We start from the raw sequence: 22,477 nt of genomic DNA, 5'->3' as shown, positions 1-22,477 counted from the left end.
ATAAAATAATTTTCCGTTGGGAGGCAATGTTGTTTAGGAAGCACTGAGTTTTTCACAAGCTTCTATGATTTGGTTTGTAGAGCAGTTGCCAGGTCTAGAAGCATCCTCACTAAAGCATTTTCATTATCTTCAATCTGGCCCAATGTCAAGTTGTTAAACAACCTGTGGGCCATTGAAACATTTGGCAACATATAAGGATATAAATCTTTTTTTTTTTTTCCTTGCTAGCCTGAGGAGTTGTGTATGTGGCAAAAAGCAAAATATGCATAACTCACTAGCTTCTGCTGGGTCTGAGGCTGGAAGCAGAGCTAATTTGATTTAGATCAGCTCTGGCCTGGGGAGGGTTTCCCCACACATACCGCATAAGCTACTTCAAAAGCTATCACAGGGTTTGGGGCCTCGTCTCCAGAGGATCTACGGATCCAGTTAAATCCAGGATCCTCAGGGGTTCGCTGACAAGGTACTGATTTGGGCAGATGAAAATGAAATTATAAGGTTCACTGTGGTATTTATTCTGAGGGCCTTACTTCAGGCAAGAATCTCCAGAGAAAGGGACAGTCTAATTGAGAGTTAGTCTTTGGCTTCATTCCATCAAACATCTGATTTCTTGCTTTCAGTTTCCTTTCCCTAGTGAGGAAAACTTAGACAAGATTGTTATTTTACAAACTTTGCAACTTGATTGTATACTATTTTTTCATAATTATACAAGTAAAATATCTTCATTAGAGACATTTTGGAAAATACAGAAAACCATACAAATGAAAGGCATCATGATCTCATTCCAAGAGACCCTCAGTTAATATTTTGATGTTTTCCCTTGTTCTATATAAACATGGGATCATATAAATGCACATATTGCTTTTTTCCCCACTATTATATGAAGTGCATTTCCCCACATCATTAAATATCCTTTGATAATCTGATTTTGAATCACTGCAAAATATTCTTGTGATGTCCATGATTTTGTCCAATTCCCTATTGTTGGATATTTATCCTTATATGCCATTTATTTGCACTGATCTCTGATTATTTGCTTAGGATACCCTCCTAAAGGTGTAATTATTGGGTGAGAATATTTTCAAACCCCTTGATATGTATTATCAAATCCCAGCTCCTAGCACTAGGTAAGTACCTATTGCACAATCAGTACTTTGTAAATTATTGTTGAATGAATAAATGCCTTTCAGAAATACCAGCACTATTTGAGAAGAGCCTTGTCTTGATCAGTCCACATCATGACAGGAATAATGATTAAAGTAGAATTTTGGTTTCTGTGATTCTGGCAATGAAATAATCCATTTGCTTTAAAAAAATAGAAGAAAGTTGAGGGCTGCCTGGGTGGTTCAGTTGGTTGAGCATCTGACTCTTGATATTGTTTTACTTTAAAGGATTTTATCCAACCATTCATGAGAGACATAAGCAAAGGGAGGCAGGCTTCCCTGGGGGAGGAGTAAAGAGCTAAATGTGGGACTTGATCCCAGGATCCTGGGACAACGACCCGAGCCAAAGGTAGACACGCTGAACTACTGAGCCACCCAGACGCCGCCTGATTCTTGATTTTGGCTCAGGTTGTGATCTCAGAGTCGTGGAATCAGGCTCTATGGCAGGCTCTGCACTGGGCATGGATCCTGCTTAAGGTTCTCTCCTCCTCTCCCTCTGCTCCCACCTCCCCCCAAAAAAAGAAAGTAAAAAATAAAAAAGAAGCAAAAAGTTGAATCATCTCTAAATGATATATGGTTGTGTTTTAATAGACTGCTGCTTTTATTTTATTTTATTTTTAAAAATGTTATTTGTTTACTCATGAGAGACGGAGAGAGGCAGAGACAGGCAGAGGGAGAAGCAGGCTCCCTGTGGGGAGTATGATGTGGGATTTGATCCCAGAACCCAGGGATCACACCCTGAGCCAAAGGCAGACACTCAAACACTGACCCACCTAGGTGTCTGTAGACTGCTGCTTTTAAACACTCAGAGAGCAAAATGGAATGCAGGAAGAATTCTGGTATTGGGACAGAATCATGAAGTTCCTTTTTCACATGTCAGTCTGTCATGGCTACTTGCAGAACAATCTCTATAAGCTCAAGATTTGGAGAAGGTTTTCTTTAGGTATTAGGCCTTTGCTGTCCTAATAGTGGTGGTGGTGGTGGTGGTGGGAAGGGGTAGGGAGGTGGGGGGAGTTACCAAGAAACTTTATTATCTTGTTTGAAATGTTGGAAATTAGGGGAGATAAATTTAAGAGTTAGAAACTCTTCGAAATTCTGCGAAATTCTGCGAAATGTAGGGGAAGGAAGTTAACTAATATTGCGGGGCAAAAATGTGCCAAGCTCCTTCCTGTCCTACTGTATTCCACATCCCAACCTTTCCATATAGGTATTAGTATCTCCATTTTGCTGATAGGGAGCTGGGGCTCAGAGAGTTTGGGTAACTTACTCAAGACCACACAGCTATAAATACCAGAGCCCCAGAGATCCTGGTCATCTGATTCCAAGTCTAACTCCACTGTCCTGGGATGCAGCCATTGGAAAGAGCAGTGTGGGTGGGATTGCCGGGGTGAGGTAGGGGAAGAGGTTGGGGAGGCAAGGGGAGAGCCAGAATTGCGGCCTTCGTTTCAGAAATTCTGTGGGGGCAAACCTGGAGCTGAGAAGTTGATCTCAAAGTTCTCTGGCTCTGTGCTTAAGGTTCCCGGAGCCAGTACAGTGGGGCTGATGATCCCCAAGTCTGCAGCATCTTGGTTGAGGGTTCTCAGGGGTGAAGGCTGTTAAAAATATTCAGCCAAGTAAATCTGAAGATCTAATAGACATTATTTTAAAAAATATTTTATTTGGGCAGCCCCTGTGGCCCAGCAGTTTAGCGCCACCTTCAGCCCAGGGCATGATCCTGGAGACCCTGAATGAGTCCCACATTGGGCTCCCCTGCATGGAGCCTGCTTCTCCCTCTGCCTGTGTCTTTGTCTCTCTCTCTCTCTGTCATGAATAAATAAAAATAAAATCTTTAAAAAATATATATTATTTAAATTCAGTTTGCCAACATATAACACCCAGTGCTCATCTCATCTTGTGCCCTCCTTTTTTTTTGGGGGGGGGGGATCTTGTGCCCTCCTTAATGCCTGTCACCCAGTTAGTTACCCCATCCCCGCCACCTTCTAATAGGCATTATTAAGTGATTCATGGTTCAGGCAGCATCCGGCCTAGCAAGCAGAAAGAAGCTCTGAGGAGCCTACCAAAAAGTAAGGTTTTTATAGGAAGGAGTGAGGCAAGGAAGTTATTAGCAAAAGAAAGGATTATTTCAGGCAAAGACATTTTCCCTTAGGGGAAAGAGCAGGGGGTCTAATTATGCAAACTGCCTCATCTTCCTTTTGTGGGGGTGGGGGGTGGATGGATAGAGTCTGTGTGTCAGATAACCTCCCTGGTGCTGGTCAGAAAATTCCTGACTGATGGTTAAAACTACATTTTTCTTAAAAGATTTTATTTATTTATTCATGAGAAACACAGAGAGAGGCAGAGACCTAGGCAGAGGAAGAAGCAGGCTCTTTGCAAGGAGCCTGATGTAGGGCTCGATCCCAGAACCCCAGGATCACACCCTGGGCCCAAGGCAGATGCTCAACCGCTGAGCCACCCAGGCGTCCCTAAAACTACATTTATGGGGGAGGCTGGAACCATAGTTAGTAAACCCTGGTTTGGTGATGTAGCCTAGCCTAAGTGACTCCATTTTGGGTTTCTTGGTTTTCTTTTTGACAATGCCTCGTGGCTGGGGCCAAGGGTGGGGGATGAGTCCCAGCTGGAGGCGCAGTTTTTAGGATCCCCAGTTGGAAGGGCCCGGAGTCCAAAGGACTGTGGGGTCCAATTCTGAAGGCCACCTCTTAGGTTCTTGGGTCTGAAAAGCCAGGATCAAGGGTTCAGTAAAACCTGAATCCTGGAGGCTTGTTGTAGGGAGCTTCTGGGTCTCCAGGGCTCGGACTGAGGGTCTCATCCCGAAGGCCCCTTGCCTGGGTCTGAGGAGGCCTGGGGAGGAGGGGTCCAGCTGGAGAGGTCTCAGTCGGGCAGTCCCGGCTTCCAGGGCCTAAGGCGGAAAGCCCAACAATTGCGAGGCTATTTGGCCATCTTGGGGCTTGAGGGTTCCTGGACCGCAGGGCTCAAGATGCCATGTTTGGGGATCTGAGCATCCCGAGTCTGAGGCTGAGGGCTAAGAGCACCCGGCCTGCCTGCGGGCGGCTGCGAGGAGCTTGGAAACGCGGGTCCAAGGCAGCGGCGACCGCGACCGCGACGGGTTGGCGCTAGGACCCCGCGGGAGGCGGCGGCGGCGGGAAGGGGCGCCCGTGTTGACAGCGGCGGCGGGACGGCCGGCGCTAGGACCCGGCGGGCGCGGCGGGTGGCGACAGCGCGTGGGGCGGCGCGTGTTGACAGCGGCGGCGGCGGCGGCGGCGGCGGCGGCGGCGGAGCCGGGCGGGCGGGCGGCGGGAGTCGGCGCCCGCGGTTCCTGTCCCTGGAGTCGAGGCGCTGGCGGACGGGCGGACGGGCGGACGGGCGTCCGGGGATGGCCTTCATGGAGAAGCCGCCGGCCCGCAAGGTGCTGCTGGACGACACGGTGCCGCTGACAGCAGCCATCGAGGCGAGCCAGAGCCTGCAGTCGCACACGGTGCGCGGCCCGCCGGGCGGGCGGAGGGCGGAGGGGCGGCCCCGGGCCCCGGGCCGCGGGCCGCGGGCGGGCGGAGGGCGGGCGGAGGGCGGGCGGAGGGCGGCCCAGCGCGGGCCGGGGGCGCGGGCGGGCGTGGCGGGGGTCCCGGGGCCGGGCGTGGGGGCCGCAGCCCCCGGGCCCGGCGGGACGGATTCCCGGGCCCACCTCGGGCCGGCGGAGTGGGGCAGCCCGGGCAGCCCGGGGGGCGCTGCCCGCCCCTGCCCGCCGTCAGCCGTGGCGCGGGGCCGCGGAGTCTCCCTGCCTCCAGCTGGGGACCCGAGCGGTGGCGATGCGGGCATGTGCCCGGCCCGATGGAAGTGTGACTTGAGAGCCTGCTCGTTGGGACAGCGGCGTGTAAGCGGCCGGGCCGGCAGCCCCAGGTGCTGGGCAGCTGCTGGGCCCGCGCGGGGAAGTGGTGAGGGACGCAGGTGTGCGGGCGCGCGCCCTCCCTCGGGCCTGCTGGGTGGGTGGGCAGGGGCCGGGGCCGGGGCAGGGGCAGGGTAGCACTCCTCGGGGTTTAGGGTCCACCGCAGTAGTAAAGGACTAATGGGTCCTCCTAGTAAACACAGGCAGAGTTCACTTCTGTTGCATGTACTGCCTTTTAACGGGTCTTTAAACCCAGGAGTGTTTTCATTTGCCTGAACAACCTCCCCCCCTTTTTTATTTTTGAAAAAACACTGTGCATTATAATTTACAAGCAATAAACCTAGGAACCAGCAAAGAAAAAAAAAAGAGAGAGAAAGAAAAACAAAACAACATCAACTAAAAAAAAAAAGCAATGGAAAAAAAAAAGAAAGAAAAACAAAATAACATCAACTAAAAAAAAAAAAAAGCAAAGAAAAAAAAAAAAGAAAGAAAAAACATCAACTAAAAAAAAAAAACAAGCCAAAACCCAAAAACAAAAACAAAAAACAGCAAAACAGAACCCCTAAAGCTGCCATCCAGTGGGACTTTGGGAAATAATGAATGGGGGCAGAGAGAGATTCCTTAAATCGTAGTGTTTTGTCAGGTCACAGAATCAGATTCCGGCTCAGAGGCTTGTTTGTTTACCATTGCAGTGTGTTTAGGGTTCATCTTCTGGAGGCGAAAGCCCCACAATAGCCTTCTGTTTCTCCTTTTTGTTCAAGCTGTTCTGGTGACTTCAAAGAGATCTTTTATTCCTGTTGTATTAAAGTGAGACTTTTTTGAACCTCAGTTTCCTCTTCCGACAGCCGTGCTTTGCAGGCTGTTCATTTCCAGTTAGGAAAATGATTGTATGTTTTTTAAAGTGCATGGTATTTTATCGTGCATCTCTTTTTTTTTTTTTTTTAAGATTTTATTTATTCATTCATGAGAGACACAGAAAGAGGCAGAGATACAGGTAGAGGCAGAAGCAAACTGGGGATCCCTGGGTGGCGCAGCGGTTTGGCGCCTGCCTTTGGCCCAGGGCGCGATCCTGGAGACCCGGGATCGAATCCCACGTCGGGCTCCCGGTGCATGGAGCCTGCTTCTCCCTCTGCCTGTGTCTCTGCCTCTCTCTCTATCTCTGTGACTATCATAAAAAAAAAAAAAAAAAAAATTAAAAAAAAAAAAGAAGCAAGCTCCATACAGGGAGCCCAACATGGGACTCGATCCCCGGTCTCCAGGATCACGCCCTGAGCTGAAGGCGGCACTAACCGCTGAGCCACCCGGGCTGCCCATCGTGCATCTCTTTAATCCTGTTTTACAGACTTGTGAAGAGGCGCTGTGTTGGACAGAATTTGTACCCTGTCATTACATTACCATTTGTAATGTATGCCTACAGGAGTATGGGTGAAAGGTGGAAATTTAGGGCAGGTAGTCAAGAATAAATTCTGCTATTATATTCAATATTTGACTTAACTTTTGGCAAGTAATCTTACAAACTTTCAGGGAGAGGGGTTGAGTCTTTGAGGTTTATTTTGTGCTGAAAGTAAGAGATGCATATAAATACTCACAGAGAACTTCTTTCAGGAAGCATTCCATGATGGCCAAGCCCTGTGCTCATTTCCACCTTAACCTAGATCAGTTTATTCTTGTAATTCCTTAGTTTTTCCTCTCCACCAGGTTTTGAGAGGAGGGCCCCTTGCCTGATTTTGGGTCCCAGTCCCTAGTGTCTGATAGGATTTCATATGTGTTTGTTAAATGAATAAAGAAATGAATTGCAACCTTACTTTGCCTCTTTTTTGTTTGTGTAAAATGGTAGTGGTGAAAACTGGAACAACGTGGCGTCTGAGATGCTAAGTTAAGGGGTCAGCTCTTCAGCAAGATAGTAAAAGATGTAATAGGATTCCATTTTAACTGCATAACTTTTCTTTAAGAAATAAAATAGAGAATGGGAGTCCCTAGAATGATGACTGATCACAAAAGACAGTGACTCACCGGAGACCCATAGAGGCAGATGTGGAGTAAAAACACTGTAGCATTGTCTTGCGCAATTTTTGACTGTTCCATGTTCTTGTCATTTTAGCCTTAGCATTGGAGACTGGGAAATGTTGCATCAGCCCTGAACTTTATTGAGAAAATCATATGCTGATGCAGACTTTCTGGATTATTAGCCTCTTATGAGTAAGTCCTTTTAAAACAGGAACTGTTGGAAATTATTTCGGAAAAAAGTAGTTGTTAATGGTGGCATATGGAAGAAAAGAGCATTGTTTTCTATTGGTAAAACTGAAGGTGGCTTTCCTACTTGTTAGCTGAAGGGAGATGGTGTTCCAGAAGTCAGAGGGCTGTCCTCCCTCAGAAATGCTGAAAATTGGGAATTGCTCCTTGGCTGTAGGATAGAAACGTACAGAGGGAGTATATAGTAGACAGCCTTTGAATTGGAAGAAGCAAGACGTTAACACGGTTTTGGGCAGACACTTGCTAGTCTGAGACATTGGTTGAGCAAGTCACAAAAAAGTGAACTTTTTGATGTTGTAGTTTGATGTTGTAAATAGGGTAGTAAATGCCTGCCTGCCTGCCTGCCTGCCATCCAAGGTTGTTGCAAAGATCAAATGAAATAGTCTTTATGAAGTATTGGTAAAGAGCATTTCTTCTTCCATCTTTTCACTCCCTGGTGAAATGACATTTAAAGGGTTAAAAAAAACAACAACAAAGGGTTAAACATGTTAAAGTGTTCTTATCATGAATAGCTATTTTCTGTCCATAGTTCCTTCCATTTATCAATCAAGGTTGTTTAGCTTTGGGAAATACAATTTACAGCAGGAAATTTTAGGTTACATATGGTTTAAAGTTTATGGACTGGGGAGGGGAAAATTTTGTAAATTGGAAAATACAGAAGCCAGGATGGAGGGAACACAAGGTCACCACCAGAAAGGCATATTTGGTTGGGAAACTGGCAGAAAGGGCACAGACTGGTAGATGATTTGGTTCCTGACTGTGGTTTGAATGATTTTATTTTCACTTTTATGGAGCACAATGAATTTGGCTTCAGGAAATAGACCAGGCCTCTGCTGCAAGGAAATGAAACTTCCATAAAATCAGAAGGGACCATATTTAGGGAGGAACAGGAAGGATTTTCCAAACAAAAGGAATTTGAATAAAAAGCCATACAGGTGAATTGTGGGAGAGTTTGGGGAAGGACTAAGAAAAGACAAGGGAAATATAGGAATTCTTGGTGACGTGAAAGGGAAAACTTCTAAAAATCAATAGACTGAAAAAATGCTTACCTAGCTGAAATAGAAGCCAGAGGAAACCAACAGTTTAGGAGAAGGTTGTTATCAAATATGCATATCAGATTTTTTGCTGGTCAGTATGATGTAGTGTGCTAGCCCTCATCTCGGTTTTCTCCTTTTAAAATAGTCTCCTGTGAGGTTCATCTAAATCAAGGCCCATTTATTCTGGTTTTGGTGCATTTTGTTCTTGAGAAACAGAAGATAGTTTTAGTGATATTTGAGGCACGACAACATTTTTTAAATCTGGGAAAGATAAGGTTACATGTTGAGATATTTACTGAAAATGAGTCTCTCTTTGAATCCTTGACTTTTGGAAATTGTATTCCTGCACAGTTTGTTTATTCAGCAATACTCATCAATTCAACAAAAATGTGTTGTGTACCTACTTCGTGCCAGGCACATGCTGGAGATCTGCTGATCCACTAGACAAGCTCCTGCTTTCATTGAGCTTTTGTTCTATGGGGTTCTGAGGTCTTCCATTTCCCAAGGGGTAGACAAGTCAGTCAGAGTCTTTACCTGTCATAACACAGATGGTTTTGAAGTTCTTTTTGTGGCTTGGATTATTGAGCCTCAGCTTTTTAATCAGTGGCCTTTTTTTATAGAGTCTTTTTTTTTTTAAGATTTCATTTATTCATGAGAGACAGAGAGAGGCAGAGACATAGGCAGAGGGAGAAGCAGGCTCCCTGAGAGGAGCCGGATATGGGAGTTGATCCCAGTACCCGCCGGGTCATACCCTGAGCTGCCGAAAGCAGACACTCAACCACTGAGCCACCCATGTGCCCCTAGAGTCTTTTAAACTCTATTCATACATCATCAGAATACCTATTCGAATGTGATGCCAAATTAGCAGACCTCACTGCCTTCAGAGCCTGACATTTTAAGGCAGTCCAGTGCTCAGTATCAGGATCTATCTGGGCGTCCTTTTGGGGTGCTATTTGGAAGTTTCTTTAGAATTCCAAATTATAGTGGACACTTAAAAAATTATTTGAAGATATTTGCATAGGCAAATACCGACCCTACAATAGTTAACTTACAGCATTTCCTCATTAAAAAGTATATATTTATTTATTCATGAGAGACACACACACACAGAGAAAGAGAGAGAGAGAGAGAGAGAGAGAGAGGCAGAGACATAGGCAGAGGGAGAAGCAGGCTCCATGCAGGGAGCCTGATGTGGGACTCAGATCCTGGAACTCCAGGATTATGCCCTGGGCCAAAGGCAGGTGCTAAACTGCTGAGCCACCTAGGTGTCCTGCATTTCCTCATTTTATAATAAGATAATAAATTTTCTTGAAATCTGATCACTTGTCTTCTACTTAGTTATGTATTTTTCCTCATTTGTTTTCGAAACCTGTGTTAGATGCAGTTACAAAAGTCCGAGTTGGAATTAGTAAATTTAGTTAATGGTATTAATTTAGAGATTGTAGGTAAACTATACCTATTGAAGTCAATTTTTTACAGACTTATTTAGGGGCTGGTGATTTGATTTGATTTGATTTGATTTTTTTGAGAGAGAGAGCGTGAATATAAAGGGGCAGAGGGATCCCTGGGTGGCGCAGCGGTTTGGCGCCTGCCTTTGGCCCAGGGCGCGATCCTGGAGACCCGGGGATCGAATCCCACATCGGGCTCCCGGTGCATGGAGCCTGCTTCTCCCTCTGCCTGTGTCTCTGCCTCTCTCTCTCTCTCACACTGTGTGCCTATCATAAATAAATAAAAATTAAAAAAAAAAATATTTAAAAAAAAAAAAAAGGGGGGCAGAGGCAGGAGGGAGAGAAGAGAACCTTAAGCAGGCTTCACACCCAGCACAGAGCCTAATCTGACAACTCCTCACAACCTGGAGATCAAGATCGAGATCGAAATTGTGAGATTGTGACCTGACCTGAGCCCCCACCCAGGTGCCCCTTGGGGCTTGGTGATTCTTTTGTTGTTGTTGTTTTAATTTTTTTTTTAATTTTTTATTTTTTGGGGCTTGGTGATACTTTTTTTTTTTTAAAGATTTTATTTATTTATTCATGACAGAGAGAGAGAGAGAGAGAGAGACAGAGACACAGGCAGAGGGAGGAGCAGGCTCCATGCAGGGAGTCTGATGTGGGACTCGATCCTGGGACTCCAGGATCACACCCTGGGCCGAAGGCAGGCGCTTAAACCGCTGAGCCACCCAGGCTGCCCCAGGCTTGGTGATTCTTTTTTTTTTTTTTTTTTTTAATTTTTATTTATTTATGATAGTCACAGAGAGAGAGAGAGAGAGAGAGAGGCAGAGACACAGGCAGAGGGAGAAGCAGGCTCCATGCACCGGGAGCCCGACGTGGGATTCGATCCAGGGTCTCCAGGATCGCGCCCTGGGCCAAAGGCAGGCGCTAAACCGCTGTACCACCCAGGGATCCCGGGGCTTGGTGATTCTTAATCTTCATTCATCACCTCTTTTGAGGATTCTCCCACTCGGAAGATTTCTCGTAGTAGGAATACAAATAAGAAGCTGGCTGTAGTTACTCGAAAGAAACAAGATTCTAGGGCTGAAGTTTATTTTAGGAGAAAAGATCTTATTTGTTTTATTCTCTGGGGGAATATTGTAAATATCTGCCCATATGTACATAGTTTCCCTATAGATTGTGGTCTAAATAAGATTGTTCAAAATATAGGTTGTTGATTAATGGTCTAAATGGGTTCATTTGAGCCAATTAGAACAAACTTGTTTTCTACGAAGGCTGGTAGTGGTTCCTTTTCAAGCTGCTAGAGGTTTCTGAGTGACTTCACATAAAATGGGGATCCTTTATGTTCCAGCTTTGGGGATCCTTTATGTTCCAGCTTTTGGCATCCCGAAAGCAAGAGAGCTGACCCAAACATTGTTTTAAAATTCAGAAGTGCTTGAGTGCTGGGGGGTATTGTAGGAGAGAGAGTAATAGGTTTTTTCCATTGTTTTCCCCCTGAAACTGGAAATCGTCCTTGTCAGTGACTTCTTTTATGAGTAAGATGCACACAGTAGGGAAATTAAGATATGACTGTCTTTACAGGAGGTGACAGAGCCCTTCATTTTCAATTTGGAATTTTTTTTAAAATTTTTTATTTATTTATGATAGTCACACACAGAGAGAGAGGCAGAGACACAGGCAGAAGGAGAAGCAGGCTCCATGCACTGGGAGCCCGATGTGGGATTCGATCCCGGGTCTCCAGGATCATGCCCTGGGCCAAAGGCAGGCGCCAAACTGCTGCGCCACCCAGGGATCCCATCAATTTGGAATTAAAAAAAAAAAATTTATTCATGAGAGACAGAGAGAGAGAGGCAGAGACATAGGCAGAGAAGGCAGGCTCCTCCAGGGGAGCCTGATGTGGGACTCCATCCCGGGACCACGGGATCACAACCTGAGCTGAAGGCAGACACTCAACCACTGAGCCACCCAGGCGTCCCTCAATTTGGAGTTTTTGAGTAAGGACTAAGGGACACTCAGTTCATCCGGGGTGAAACTTGGACCTCTGGAGGGAAAGAGCGTGCAGATTGACTACTATAGACTCCAGCTAATCTTGCTTACTACCAGATTTGGGGTGAGTCTGGCCATTTCTAGCTGGAGATCAAGCTGTCAAGAGTTTCCTCTTGCTTACTAAAGAGTACATTGTTACTGTTGTCTTCAAATAATTGAGTAGTTATTTTTTGGTGGCTAAAAGGGTATTCCTATTACTATAATATTAGTTTGGGGAACCCATTGCAACGGGAGTCTTCAAGAAATTTTTTCTTAGTAAGAGCTTTTTTTTTTTTTTTAAGATTTTATTTACCTATTTTACAGAGAGAGGGAGAAATCGTGAGCACCAGCAAGGAGAGTGGCAGGCAGAAGGAGAGGGAGAAGCAGGTTTCCTGCAGAGTAGGGAGCCCAATGTGGGACTCAGTCCTAGGACCCTGGGATCATGACCTGAGCCAAAAGCAGAGGCTTAACCGGCTGAGCCACCAGTCACCCAGTACAGCTTTAGAGCTATAATTCACATACTGTACAATTTAGCCATTAACTTACTATACAACTCAATATAAGTATATTCACAGAATTGTGTATTTATCTCCATAATCAATTTTAAAGATATATTTATTTATTTTAGAGAGAGAGAGAGATTGAGAGAGAGAAAGAGAGAGCAGGAAGGAGTGAGAGAATCCTCAAGTAGACTTCCTGTTGAGGGTAGAGCCTGATGCTGGGCTCAATCCCAGGACCCTGAGATCATGACCTGAGCTGAAATCAAGACCCCACTGCTTAGCTGACTGAGCCAGGCGCCCGTCCCCCTTAAAAGATTTATTTATCATAATCAACTTTAGAACATTTTCATTACCCTAAAGGTTTAGCCATCACCCTGGGAAGTTTTATAACATTACAGGATGTTAAACTCACGGACACATTCTTAGCACAAGTTCTTTTACCGCTTTGGGTTTAACTCCTTTCACAATCTTATTAGAAGGATATATTCTCCATAAATGCTCATACACATGATGATCTTCTAGAACTTCACTGCCCTGAGCCTGCTCTCAGGCAGCAAATCTTAGGGTAAGAATCAGTGCTGGAGAAAGTTTTTCAGCTATAAGTTTGGAGAAGTAGCATGTATCCGGACAGTGCACCTCACTGCCATATGCACCCTGCTTTAAGGAAGTCCTGGATTTGGAACAATAGATGAATTATGTCCTGTCGTGAAAGAGTTACTCTGGCTTGTACCTTGCCTCGTGTATTTAGTTGTAGGTGCTGTGATGACTTGTTAGAGTAGTCCAGTGGAAGGGCAGAGGGCTCTGTGTTGGAAAGCAGGCTGTTTGTGCCCTGGCCAGCTCTCTGTTTTATGACATCTAAACAAGGCTGCCCGAATTTCTTTTGGTTATTAAATTTCTGTGGCTCATCAGAAACTGGTCATTTCTCCTCAGTTCAATTGAGGCTGTTTTGGGGTGGTGGGGGGAGGGAATGGATAGAGTGTTAGTATGGGACAATCATGGACCTAAAATGTCAGAACTACCTGTAGCTGCGAAAAGCAGAAAGCAAGTGTCATTCTGCAGGTCTTCCCTTCAGCCTGCCCTTCCCCCCAGGGGACTGGTGACTCATGGGTGGGGACTCAGTGCACTTTAGTCCTGCAGAGAGAAATGGAGCCTGAAACTGTCCTGCTCACACCACACCTCTAGTCAGGCCAAGCGTCTAGCCAGCATGACAGCACTCACTGTCCCTCCAGAGCACAGGGAATGGCTGGCTGGCTGACACGTTGCTATGCACTAGGCATCTCTGCATGTGACCATGTAGCTCACCACATTCACTAGTCCCCTTACACTCTTAACTCCCTGGTACTTCTCGAGCTCTGGCTTTTCAGAAGAGCACTGCACTCTGTGCTTGGGATGCAGTGGTGAGCACACCCTACTACAGGGGCTCTTAGGCTGCTGAGGATCTGTGTAAGGACACACTACTCCCCTTCTCACTCCTTAGATGGTGAGGATCTTATGGGCAGCTTGTTTTGCCTCTGTCCATGTCTTTCTCTTTAAGGTTTTTTTTTTTCCCTATTCTAAATCCAGCCTTTCCTGTCTATGTTTTGTTATATTGATTCTATTTCAAACTAGCACATTCCCTAGCACATAGATAGTAGGAGTCAGTAAATGTTTGTTGAGTAAGAGGATTTGTTGTGTGATTGCAGTTATCTGAGCTACAGCTTGGGGAACCCTTCCTGTGGACAACTACCTACCAAGCTGGATATGCCTTTCCTTCCTCTGAAATTCCCATTCAGCTTTATTGGTTCCAAAAGTGCAAGCATTTTATATAGCCAGCCTGCCTGCCTTCCTTCCTTTAAAGATTTCTCTATTTATTTTAGAGAGACGGCACATGTGCAGGGGGTGGAGGGTGCAGAGAGAGGGGAGAAAATCTCAAGCAGACATCATGAGGAGCATGGAGCATGACTTGGGGCTTGACTCAGGACCCTAAGATCACCTGAGCAGAAACCAAGAGCTGATGCTTAACCAACTGTACCACCCAGGTGCCTCCATAGGTGTTATTTCTTACTACTTTGTTTTCTATTTATAATCTCCCCCTCCCACACACGTGAAAGTGTAAGGATGAGCAGAGGGACAGTATCTTAATGATTGTGGACAAATTGTTCAATCTGTCTGGCCTATTTCTTTGTCAAGTGGGGATAGTAAGAGTACGTTAGTGGTGCTGTGGGTATTAACTGAGCTCCACGCATAAGTATCTGCTATTTTGATGTAGTGTCTTACCTCTGTATTTGCCAGAACACTAGTAACTTTTTAGGTAGGTACTAGTACTTGTAGGCACTCAATTATGTTCAATGGGAAAAGGAGAATTATTTATATAAATGTTTGTCTCACTGTCAACTGTGACTGCTTTGCTAACAAATGGCAAGACAGACCAGTGACATGTCAAAGAGCAACTCCCCTGCCACCTTTTTCTTTTTAACTTTGAAGGAACATGTTTTGATAGCCAGGCTCGGGGGATGCAGCACAGGGTCCCCTGCCTGGCCGCAGAGCCTGCTCTTGGTGTCCCACGGCGGCGGCAGGAGAGATGGAAGAGGCAAACAGGCAGGCCATGGGGCTGGGCCTCTGAACGGGCAGATGTGCTCCCAGAGGCTGGGCCCCAGCAAATGCCCATTTTAGCTCTTCACATCCAGGCTTTTGTTCATCACCAACATCAGCGTACGCACTTTTGACCTCTGGCAGTGGGGTGAAAAATAAAATAGAAAGCTGTCTGCTTTGTTCTTTCCCCTGCCACTTCTCCTGCCAAGTGACTGTGCCAGCTGACATTTGTGAGGGGCAGGTGTGTGTGTGGGGGGGGGCTTCCTGAGAAATGCACTTATATTCTGTACAGCCCCGCTACCCTCCCTTCCCCGAAGTGTTGTGCTCCAGTAGTCAGGCTGTGGACACATACACCGGGCCAAGGTGCATTTCAGTCTGTGACGCACGTGCTTTCTTCCTTGTCCGAAAGCCTCTAAGGTGTTGGGAACATTAGCCAGCACCTATGAGGAGTCTTCTGTGAGCTGCACACTGGACCATGTATTTTTTTTTTTTTAAGATTTTATTTATTCATGAGAGACAGAGAGAGAGAGACAGAGAGAGAGGCAGAGACAGGCAGAGGGAGAAGCAGGCTTCATGCAGGGAGCCTGACGTGGGACTCGATCCTGGGTCTCCAGGATCAAGCCCTGGGCTGAAGGCGTTGCTAAACCGCTGAGCCTCCTGGACTGCCCTGGGCCGTGTATTAAGATAAAAAAGATGAACAAAGCAGGGAGCTTATATCCTGGTAGAGGTGGCAGATGTATAAACCAAAGGTGAAGTAAGGTACTGAAAGTGCCAGCCTTCCTGGGAGCAGTGAGGGTACAGTGGGAGAGGCTCCATCCACCCAGGTCCTCCTGGGGGTTTGGGCTTAACAGCCTTTCAGAGAATGGGTTCTAATTCAGCACTCCCCAGGGTTTTTTTTTTTTTTTTTCCCCAGGGTTTTGAACTTGCAAACTCCCTTCGTGGTAATACTGAATTGTAAAAAAAAAAAAACAAAAAACAAAAAACAAAAAAACCCTTCTGGAAGTGACTTTGAATTAAAAATATGTTTTATTCAGATCAGTACATTATTAAGAATTTTATTAATGTTTGGGATCTGAATTACACTGTTTTTTGAAATATGAGAGGCAGTGAGAATTGCGATAAGATAAATATAGCTTAAGGTACTAATAATGAGCATCTTCAGACAATTTGCAATTACCAGTTTTATGGTGGTTCTCACTTCTCATGTTTCTCACTAACTTCTCACATAACTCATATTTTACAATTGGCATTCCTATAGCCTGCCTTTAGTCATGGTCCATTAATGGGTGTAAATGAAACCATGTATGACTCATAACAAAATCAATTAAAAAGCTATGTAGTACCCAAAACCATGATAAACCAAATAAACCATGAACACACTCATCTAAGTTCTATGACCGGCTCTATGTTTCCTTTGTGTTCACTTGGAGGCTCTTAGTCTGCTCTGGGTAGAAATGTAGAAAATATTTATTTATTTATTTATTTATTAAATATTTTATTTATTTATTCATGAGACACACAGAGAGAGATGCAGAGACATAGGCAGAGGGAGTAGCAGACTCCCTGTGGGGAACCCAATGTGGGACTGTATCCCAGGCCCCTGGGATCATGACTTGAGTCAAAGGCAGATGCTCAATCACAGAGCCACCCAGGTGCCCTGAAAGGAGAAAATATTTAAATAATTGTTTTATTGATGTATTTTTTTTTTTTTAAGTAGAAAGAGAAACAGAAGCCTTGTATGTAGCCTTTAACACATAAATCCTTCCAGAAACTCTAGTTGTTCATCCTGTTCCAAACCCTTACTAACCCACCATAAGGATCTCAGTTTAAAATACTAGAGAATAGGAGCACCTGATGGCTCAGTGGTTGAGTGTTTCCCTTCCTTCCCTTCTGCTCAAGTCGTGATCCTGGAGTCCTTGGATGAGTCCTGCCTTGGGCTCCTGGCAGGGAGCCTGCCTCTCCCTCTGCCTATGTCTCTGCCTCTCTCTGTGCCTCTCACGAATAAATAAATAAAATCTTAAAAAAAAAAATACTAGAAAAAAATACTAGAGAATGACTAGTTATGTTCTCTGAGGTGAGGTTATGTTTGCAGGCTTCAGTTCATTCAGCAAATATTGCTGTGAGCATGCCGCTTACTCCTGGCCCCATGCTAGGCTCTTGGGGGTGCAGATGGGAGCAAGAGAGATGTAGTCCCTGCCTTTGTTCATTCCAAAAGGATCTGTCATGGAGGATTCTGGGGGTGGGGTAAAAGATGGGAAAGGGAGACTGGTGCGAGTTGTGGGGCCCCCAGGAGGCCAGACTCCGGGATCTGAATAGCAGTTGGACTGGAGCAGGTATGTAGCTCGTGGAAGTGGTATTTTAGGAAGCTTAATTTGGTAGCAGTGAGTAGGGGTCCGGGAAGAGTGTGAATGAAGAGGAGAGGAGAGTTCAGGGTAGTAATAAAGCACTGGAGTTAGAAAGGCCACATCAGGTCAGTGGCAGGAGGGAGAGAAGGACCAGAGGGAGTTAGGAACGCAACAGAATTCCTCTAGGTAGAGGCCATGAAGGAAACAAAGGCACCAGAAATGATTAGAGAAATAGTCCAAGGTAAGCAAGTGGTCTTCCCAGGAAGATCATGAGTCTGAGTATGGTTCTGGAAAGTTGGGGCAATACTGAAGAAGCAGTGGCACTTGCCATGATAATAGCTAGCATTGTTTAAGCACTTACTGTGGCCGGCTGGATTGACCACAGCCTTTGGTAAGTTCTTTATGTCACTTATCTCATTTCCTAGGTTGGACAAATGCGTGCCCCCATGTAACCACTGTGTAACATTTTCATCACTCCAGATATTTCCTTGGGGCCTCTTTGCAGTCAGTATCCTTCCTCTGATCTCTGGTAGCTACTGGTCTGCTTTCCATTACTGTCATTTCACCTTTTCTAGAATGTCATATATAAATGGCATCTTAGGGGATCCCTGGGTGGCACAGCGGTTTGGCGCCTGCCTTTGGCCCAGGGCGCGATCTTAGAGACCCGGGATCGAATCCCACATCGGGCTCCCGGTGCATGGAGCCTGCTTCTCCCTCTGCCTGTGTCTCTGCCTCTCTCTCTCTCTCTGTGACTATCATAAATAAATAAATTAAAAAAAAATAAAATAAATGGCATCTTATAGGGTATAATGTTTTGCATCTGGCTTTTTAGCATAAAGGTTTGAGATTCTTTCATGTTGTTGCATGTTTCCTTTTATTGCTCAGTAGCATTTCACTGTTTGTTATGCATTCATTAGCTGGTTGACATTTGGGTTCTTTCCACTTTGGGGCTGTTGTGAATAGAGCTTCTATGAACATTGGGTATCAGTCTTTGTATGGACATATTTTTATTACTCCTGGGCAAATATTTAGGAATGGAATTGCTTAGTCATATGGTAAGCATATATTTAAAAAAGAAATGGCCAAAGTCTTTTAGATTCTTACCTGATTCTCATGATAACTCTGAATTGAGTTCACTATTATTTCCGTTTTTCATTTGGAAGAAAATGAGGTGCAGAGAGGGGAAGTAACTTGCTCCAAGTCATAGGGCTGAGGGCGGGAGAATGGTTTGTAGGCCAGTGGACTTTGAGCCATCCTGTTTGGAGCAGTGGATCTGTTTGATGCAGAGCAGTGGATCTGTTTGATGGCTCTGCTAAGCCCAGGCCTAGATGAAGATGAGTTAGCCACCCCCCTAACTGAGCTGCAGAACCAGAGACACTGGTTTGGGTTACCATTTTCCCAATTCTCCCAGCCTGCCTGCAGAGATGTGGAGTTAGTTCATTACATACTGTGGAGGCTTTAGAGCAATGCTGCCAGTGGAAATTAATGCAAACCACATATGTAATTTTAAGTTTTCTAGTAGCCACATTAGAAAAGTAAAAAGGAACAGATGAAATTAATTTAAATAATCTGTTCCTAACCCAATATATCCAGAATATTATTTCAGTAGATAATATAAAAACTATTAATATGTTTTATGTTCTTTATGTCATACAAAGTTTTTTTTTTTTTTTGAAATCTGTTGTGCATTTTACAATTACAACATATCTCAATTGAGAGCAGCCACATTTTAGGTGCTCAATAGCTGTGTACTACTTGTGGCTAGTGTACTGGACAGCCCAAGATATGGACTTTAAAAATAATATCCAGGGGGCAGCCCGGGTGGCTCAGCAGTTTAGCGCCGGTTCAGCCCAGGGCGTGATCCTGGAGACCCGGGATCGAGTCCCACATCGGGCTTCCTGCATGGAGCCTGCTTCTCCCTCTACCTGTGTCTCTGCCTCTCTCTGTGTGTGTGTCTCTCATGAATAAATAAATAAAATCTTAAAAAAAAATATCCAGATGCATGGTTACCAACATGGAAAGAGATTCATCTTATATTAAGTTGAGGGGGAAGGGAAAAGTCATAACATACTGTGTTTAGTGTGCTTACATTTTCACAAATATCTGATGTTTATATCTGCAAGCAAATAGTCTATATACTGTCCAGTGGCTACAGTTAGCTACTTAGACTACTTAAATTTTAAAAAAAAATTTTTTTTAGATTTTATTTATTTATTAATGTGAGACACATACGGAGAGGGAGAGAGAGAGAGAGAGAGAGAGAGAGAGAGGGAGACAGAGACACAGGCAGAGGGAGAAGCAGGCTCCAGCCAGGGAGCCTGATGTGGGACTCGATCCCGGGTCTCCAGGACCACGCCCCAGGCTGCAGGCGGCACTAAACTGCTGTGCCACCGGGGCTGCCCAGATTACTTAAATTTAATAAAGTTAAATACTTAAACTGCAGTCCCTCAGTCAACACTAGCCACAGATGCACAGTGGCTGCTATGTTGGACATCACAGCCTTGGGTCAGTTCTCTGTCCAGAGGGCTGAACTGTGAGAAGGGCTGAGCTGGAGGACAGGACCTGCTAGCCCTGCAGCCAGTAGAGCTTTGTGACTATTGAGACCCAGAGTCTTCGTGGTTTCTAACAGTAAAGCACAGGAAAGGGGGCAGCTGTTGTTGGAGTTCAATAGGAGCATAGGGTGGAAACAGAACAGCCCTAGTCAAAGACCCTCTTCTGTTCTAGTACAGCTGAAATTAACCACCATTCACATTGCTGGAGGCTCCCTCCATAAGCCTGATGTCCACTTCAGGCAAGTTCGTATAAAAATGTTCCTCTCTGCTTCACTAGAAACTGCCTCATGTTCATGGAGGAGCTTATTTAACATTGGGAAGAGAAAATAATTTTCGTATTTGCACGCAGCTTCTTTTTTTTTTTTTTTTAAGATTTTATTTATTCATTCATTATAGACATAGAAAGAGAGAGGCAGAGACACAGGCTGAGGGAGAAGCAGGCTCCATGCCGGGAGCCCGATGTGGGACTCGATCCCAGGACTCCAGGATCGTGCCCTGGGCCAAAGGCAGGCGCTAAACCGCTAAGCTACCCAGGGATCCCCTTGCACGCAGCTTCCATGTGGTGCCCAGCTTCCATGTGGTGCCCGAGTACATTTGGCCCGCAGTTAGTGACCTTGTAGTTGGAGGCATCCTGCTGAGTGTAGAAGTCAAGTCAGGAGACTGGGCCAGTGTTGAGAGCCCTGCAGCTCTTTCAACTCCTACTACCCAGGCGTGGGGTTCCTGTTGTCCACAATCTGCCCCTCAATCTCTCAGGAGTCCTTCCTCACTTGAGGGACTGGTTCTGCCTGTTTAGCTGACCTTGCTCCATCAATATGAGGGATTGAATGATGTCTAAGCATCCTGCCTCCGGCCACAGAGGGTAGGAAGTGTCGAGCCACTGCCCGTGCCTGTGGGGCAGACAGGCCTGGGATGGAGTCCGTTCTCCTGACTTCCTAGCTGAGTGTCCGTGTTTAAGGCATCTGCCCTCTCTGAGAAGTGGGGTTCTTGTAAAAGAGAGATAGTGACACATACCTCCAAGCACTGCCGGGAGATGGGATAAACTGAAGGACAGTAGAATAAGTGCTCCACAAACATAGTGGTTACTACCTTCAGCTCTGAAGATGCCTATGGCAGCATGACATGTATAGTAGCTTACAGAGTTGGGATTGGAACTACCGTCCCAGAAGGATACAAGATATTTTTAATTTTTATTTTTTTAAAAGGTCTTATTTATTTATTCATGAGAGACCCAGAGAGAGGCAGAGACATAGGTAGAGGGAGAAGCAGGCTCCCTGTGGGGAGCCCGATGCAGGACTCCATCCTAGGACCCCAGGATCATGCCCTGAGCCAAAGGCAGACGCTCAGCCACTGACTACCCAGGTGCCCCCCCAGGGATGTTTTTAGGTGCGGTAAATTTATGTGCCATCAACCCTCCCTCATCCTTCGTGATGCTGAACAGTGAGTTCTCTTCTGTTGAAACCAGTAGGGACTTCCCTAGTTTGACTTCCCCATACTTTCAAGCTCCTTTCCCACCAAATATCTTACCACCGCTGATATTAATAGAAGAGTTAATTTGTTTGACTTTCATCTTCTGTTTTTCCAATCTCCCCAGCACAGTAAAAGTGCTGGTGAGTCATAAAAGGACTAGAAGTTCTCTTACCAAAGGAAAAAAGATGATAGCTTGCATTTATCATTGATAACATCCTGTGCTCTTATCTGAGCTCAGATATCTCAATCCTTATCACTCAGGCAGGATTCTTTGTTTGAAAGTAACATGTTTTTAAAATTACCTGTGTAGTAAACCAAGGAACTTCTGGGAACATTGTTTTTCCTGATCAGGAAAGTAAAATATGCTCGAGGATAACCTAAAAAATATGAAAAAAATAGCTAAGAGAATTTAAGCCACACCTAATTTCACCCCAGAGATAACTACTGGTAACATTTGTTATGGGCATCCCCAGTGGCTCAGCGGTTTAGGGCCGCCTTCAGCCCAGAGCCTGATCCTGGGGTCCCGCGATTGAGTCCATCATCGGGTTCCCTGCAGGGAGCCTACTTCTCCCTCTGCCTGTGTCTCTGCCTCTCTCTCTGTGTCTTTCATGAATAAATAAAATCTTAAAAAAAAAATTTGTTGTAGTTCCTCTTCCTATCAATGTTATCATAGTTTTTTATCCTTTCAGAATATTTAAATTACAGCATTCACTTTGTCCTGTGTAATGAAAAATTATTTTAATATCCTTCTAAAGAGTTGCATATTCTTCCACTATGTGATTAAACCATAAACAACAGGGACACCTGGGTGGTTCAGTGGTTGGGCGCCTCCCTTCTGCCCAAGGCGTGATCTGCCCAGGGCATGATCCTGGAGTCCTGGAATCAAGTCTGCGTTGGGCTCCCTGCATGGAGCCTGCTTCTCCCTCTGCCTGTGTCTCTGCCTCTCTCTGTGTCTCATGAATAAATACATAAAATCTTAAAAAGAAAAAAACCATAAACAACATAACCATTCTCTTATTGTTGATATCCAGATTCTTTTAGCGGGAGGCTTTTTACTTAGCTTCCTTAAAAGTGAGTATGGAGGGGCAGCCCGGTGGCTCAGCATTTTAGTGCCATCTTCAGCCCAGGGCGTGATCCTGGAGACCTGGGATTGAGTCTCATGTCGGGCTACCTGCATGGAAGCTGCTTCTCCCTCTGCCTCTCTGTCTCTCCTTAATAAATAAAATCTTAAAAAAAAAAAAA

General features: G+C 45.3%; 1 protein-coding gene across 18 annotated transcripts in view; it reads left to right on the top strand.

The window, feature by feature from the left end:
* The first annotated feature begins 4,393 nt into the window (after window positions 1–4,393).
* Window positions 4,394–22,477, top strand: part of PXK (PX domain containing serine/threonine kinase like) — a 79,098-nt gene continuing 61,014 nt past the window's right edge. For all 18 annotated transcript variants that reach the window (XM_072720592.1, XM_072720607.1, XM_072720603.1 and 15 more), the window contains exon 1: window positions 4,394–4,632. In XM_072720592.1, coding sequence (XP_072576693.1) covers window positions 4,531–4,632 — 102 coding nt within the window. In that variant the 5' untranslated portion in view covers window positions 4,394–4,530. The remainder of the gene's footprint in view (window positions 4,633–22,477) is intronic.

Source organism: Vulpes vulpes, chromosome 9, assembly GCF_048418805.1.
Source record: "Vulpes vulpes isolate BD-2025 chromosome 9, VulVul3, whole genome shotgun sequence".
NCBI lineage: Eukaryota > Metazoa > Chordata > Mammalia > Carnivora > Canidae > Vulpes > Vulpes vulpes.
Note: the sequence above shows the minus strand (reverse complement) of the source record. Positions and strands in the feature narration are given on the sequence as shown.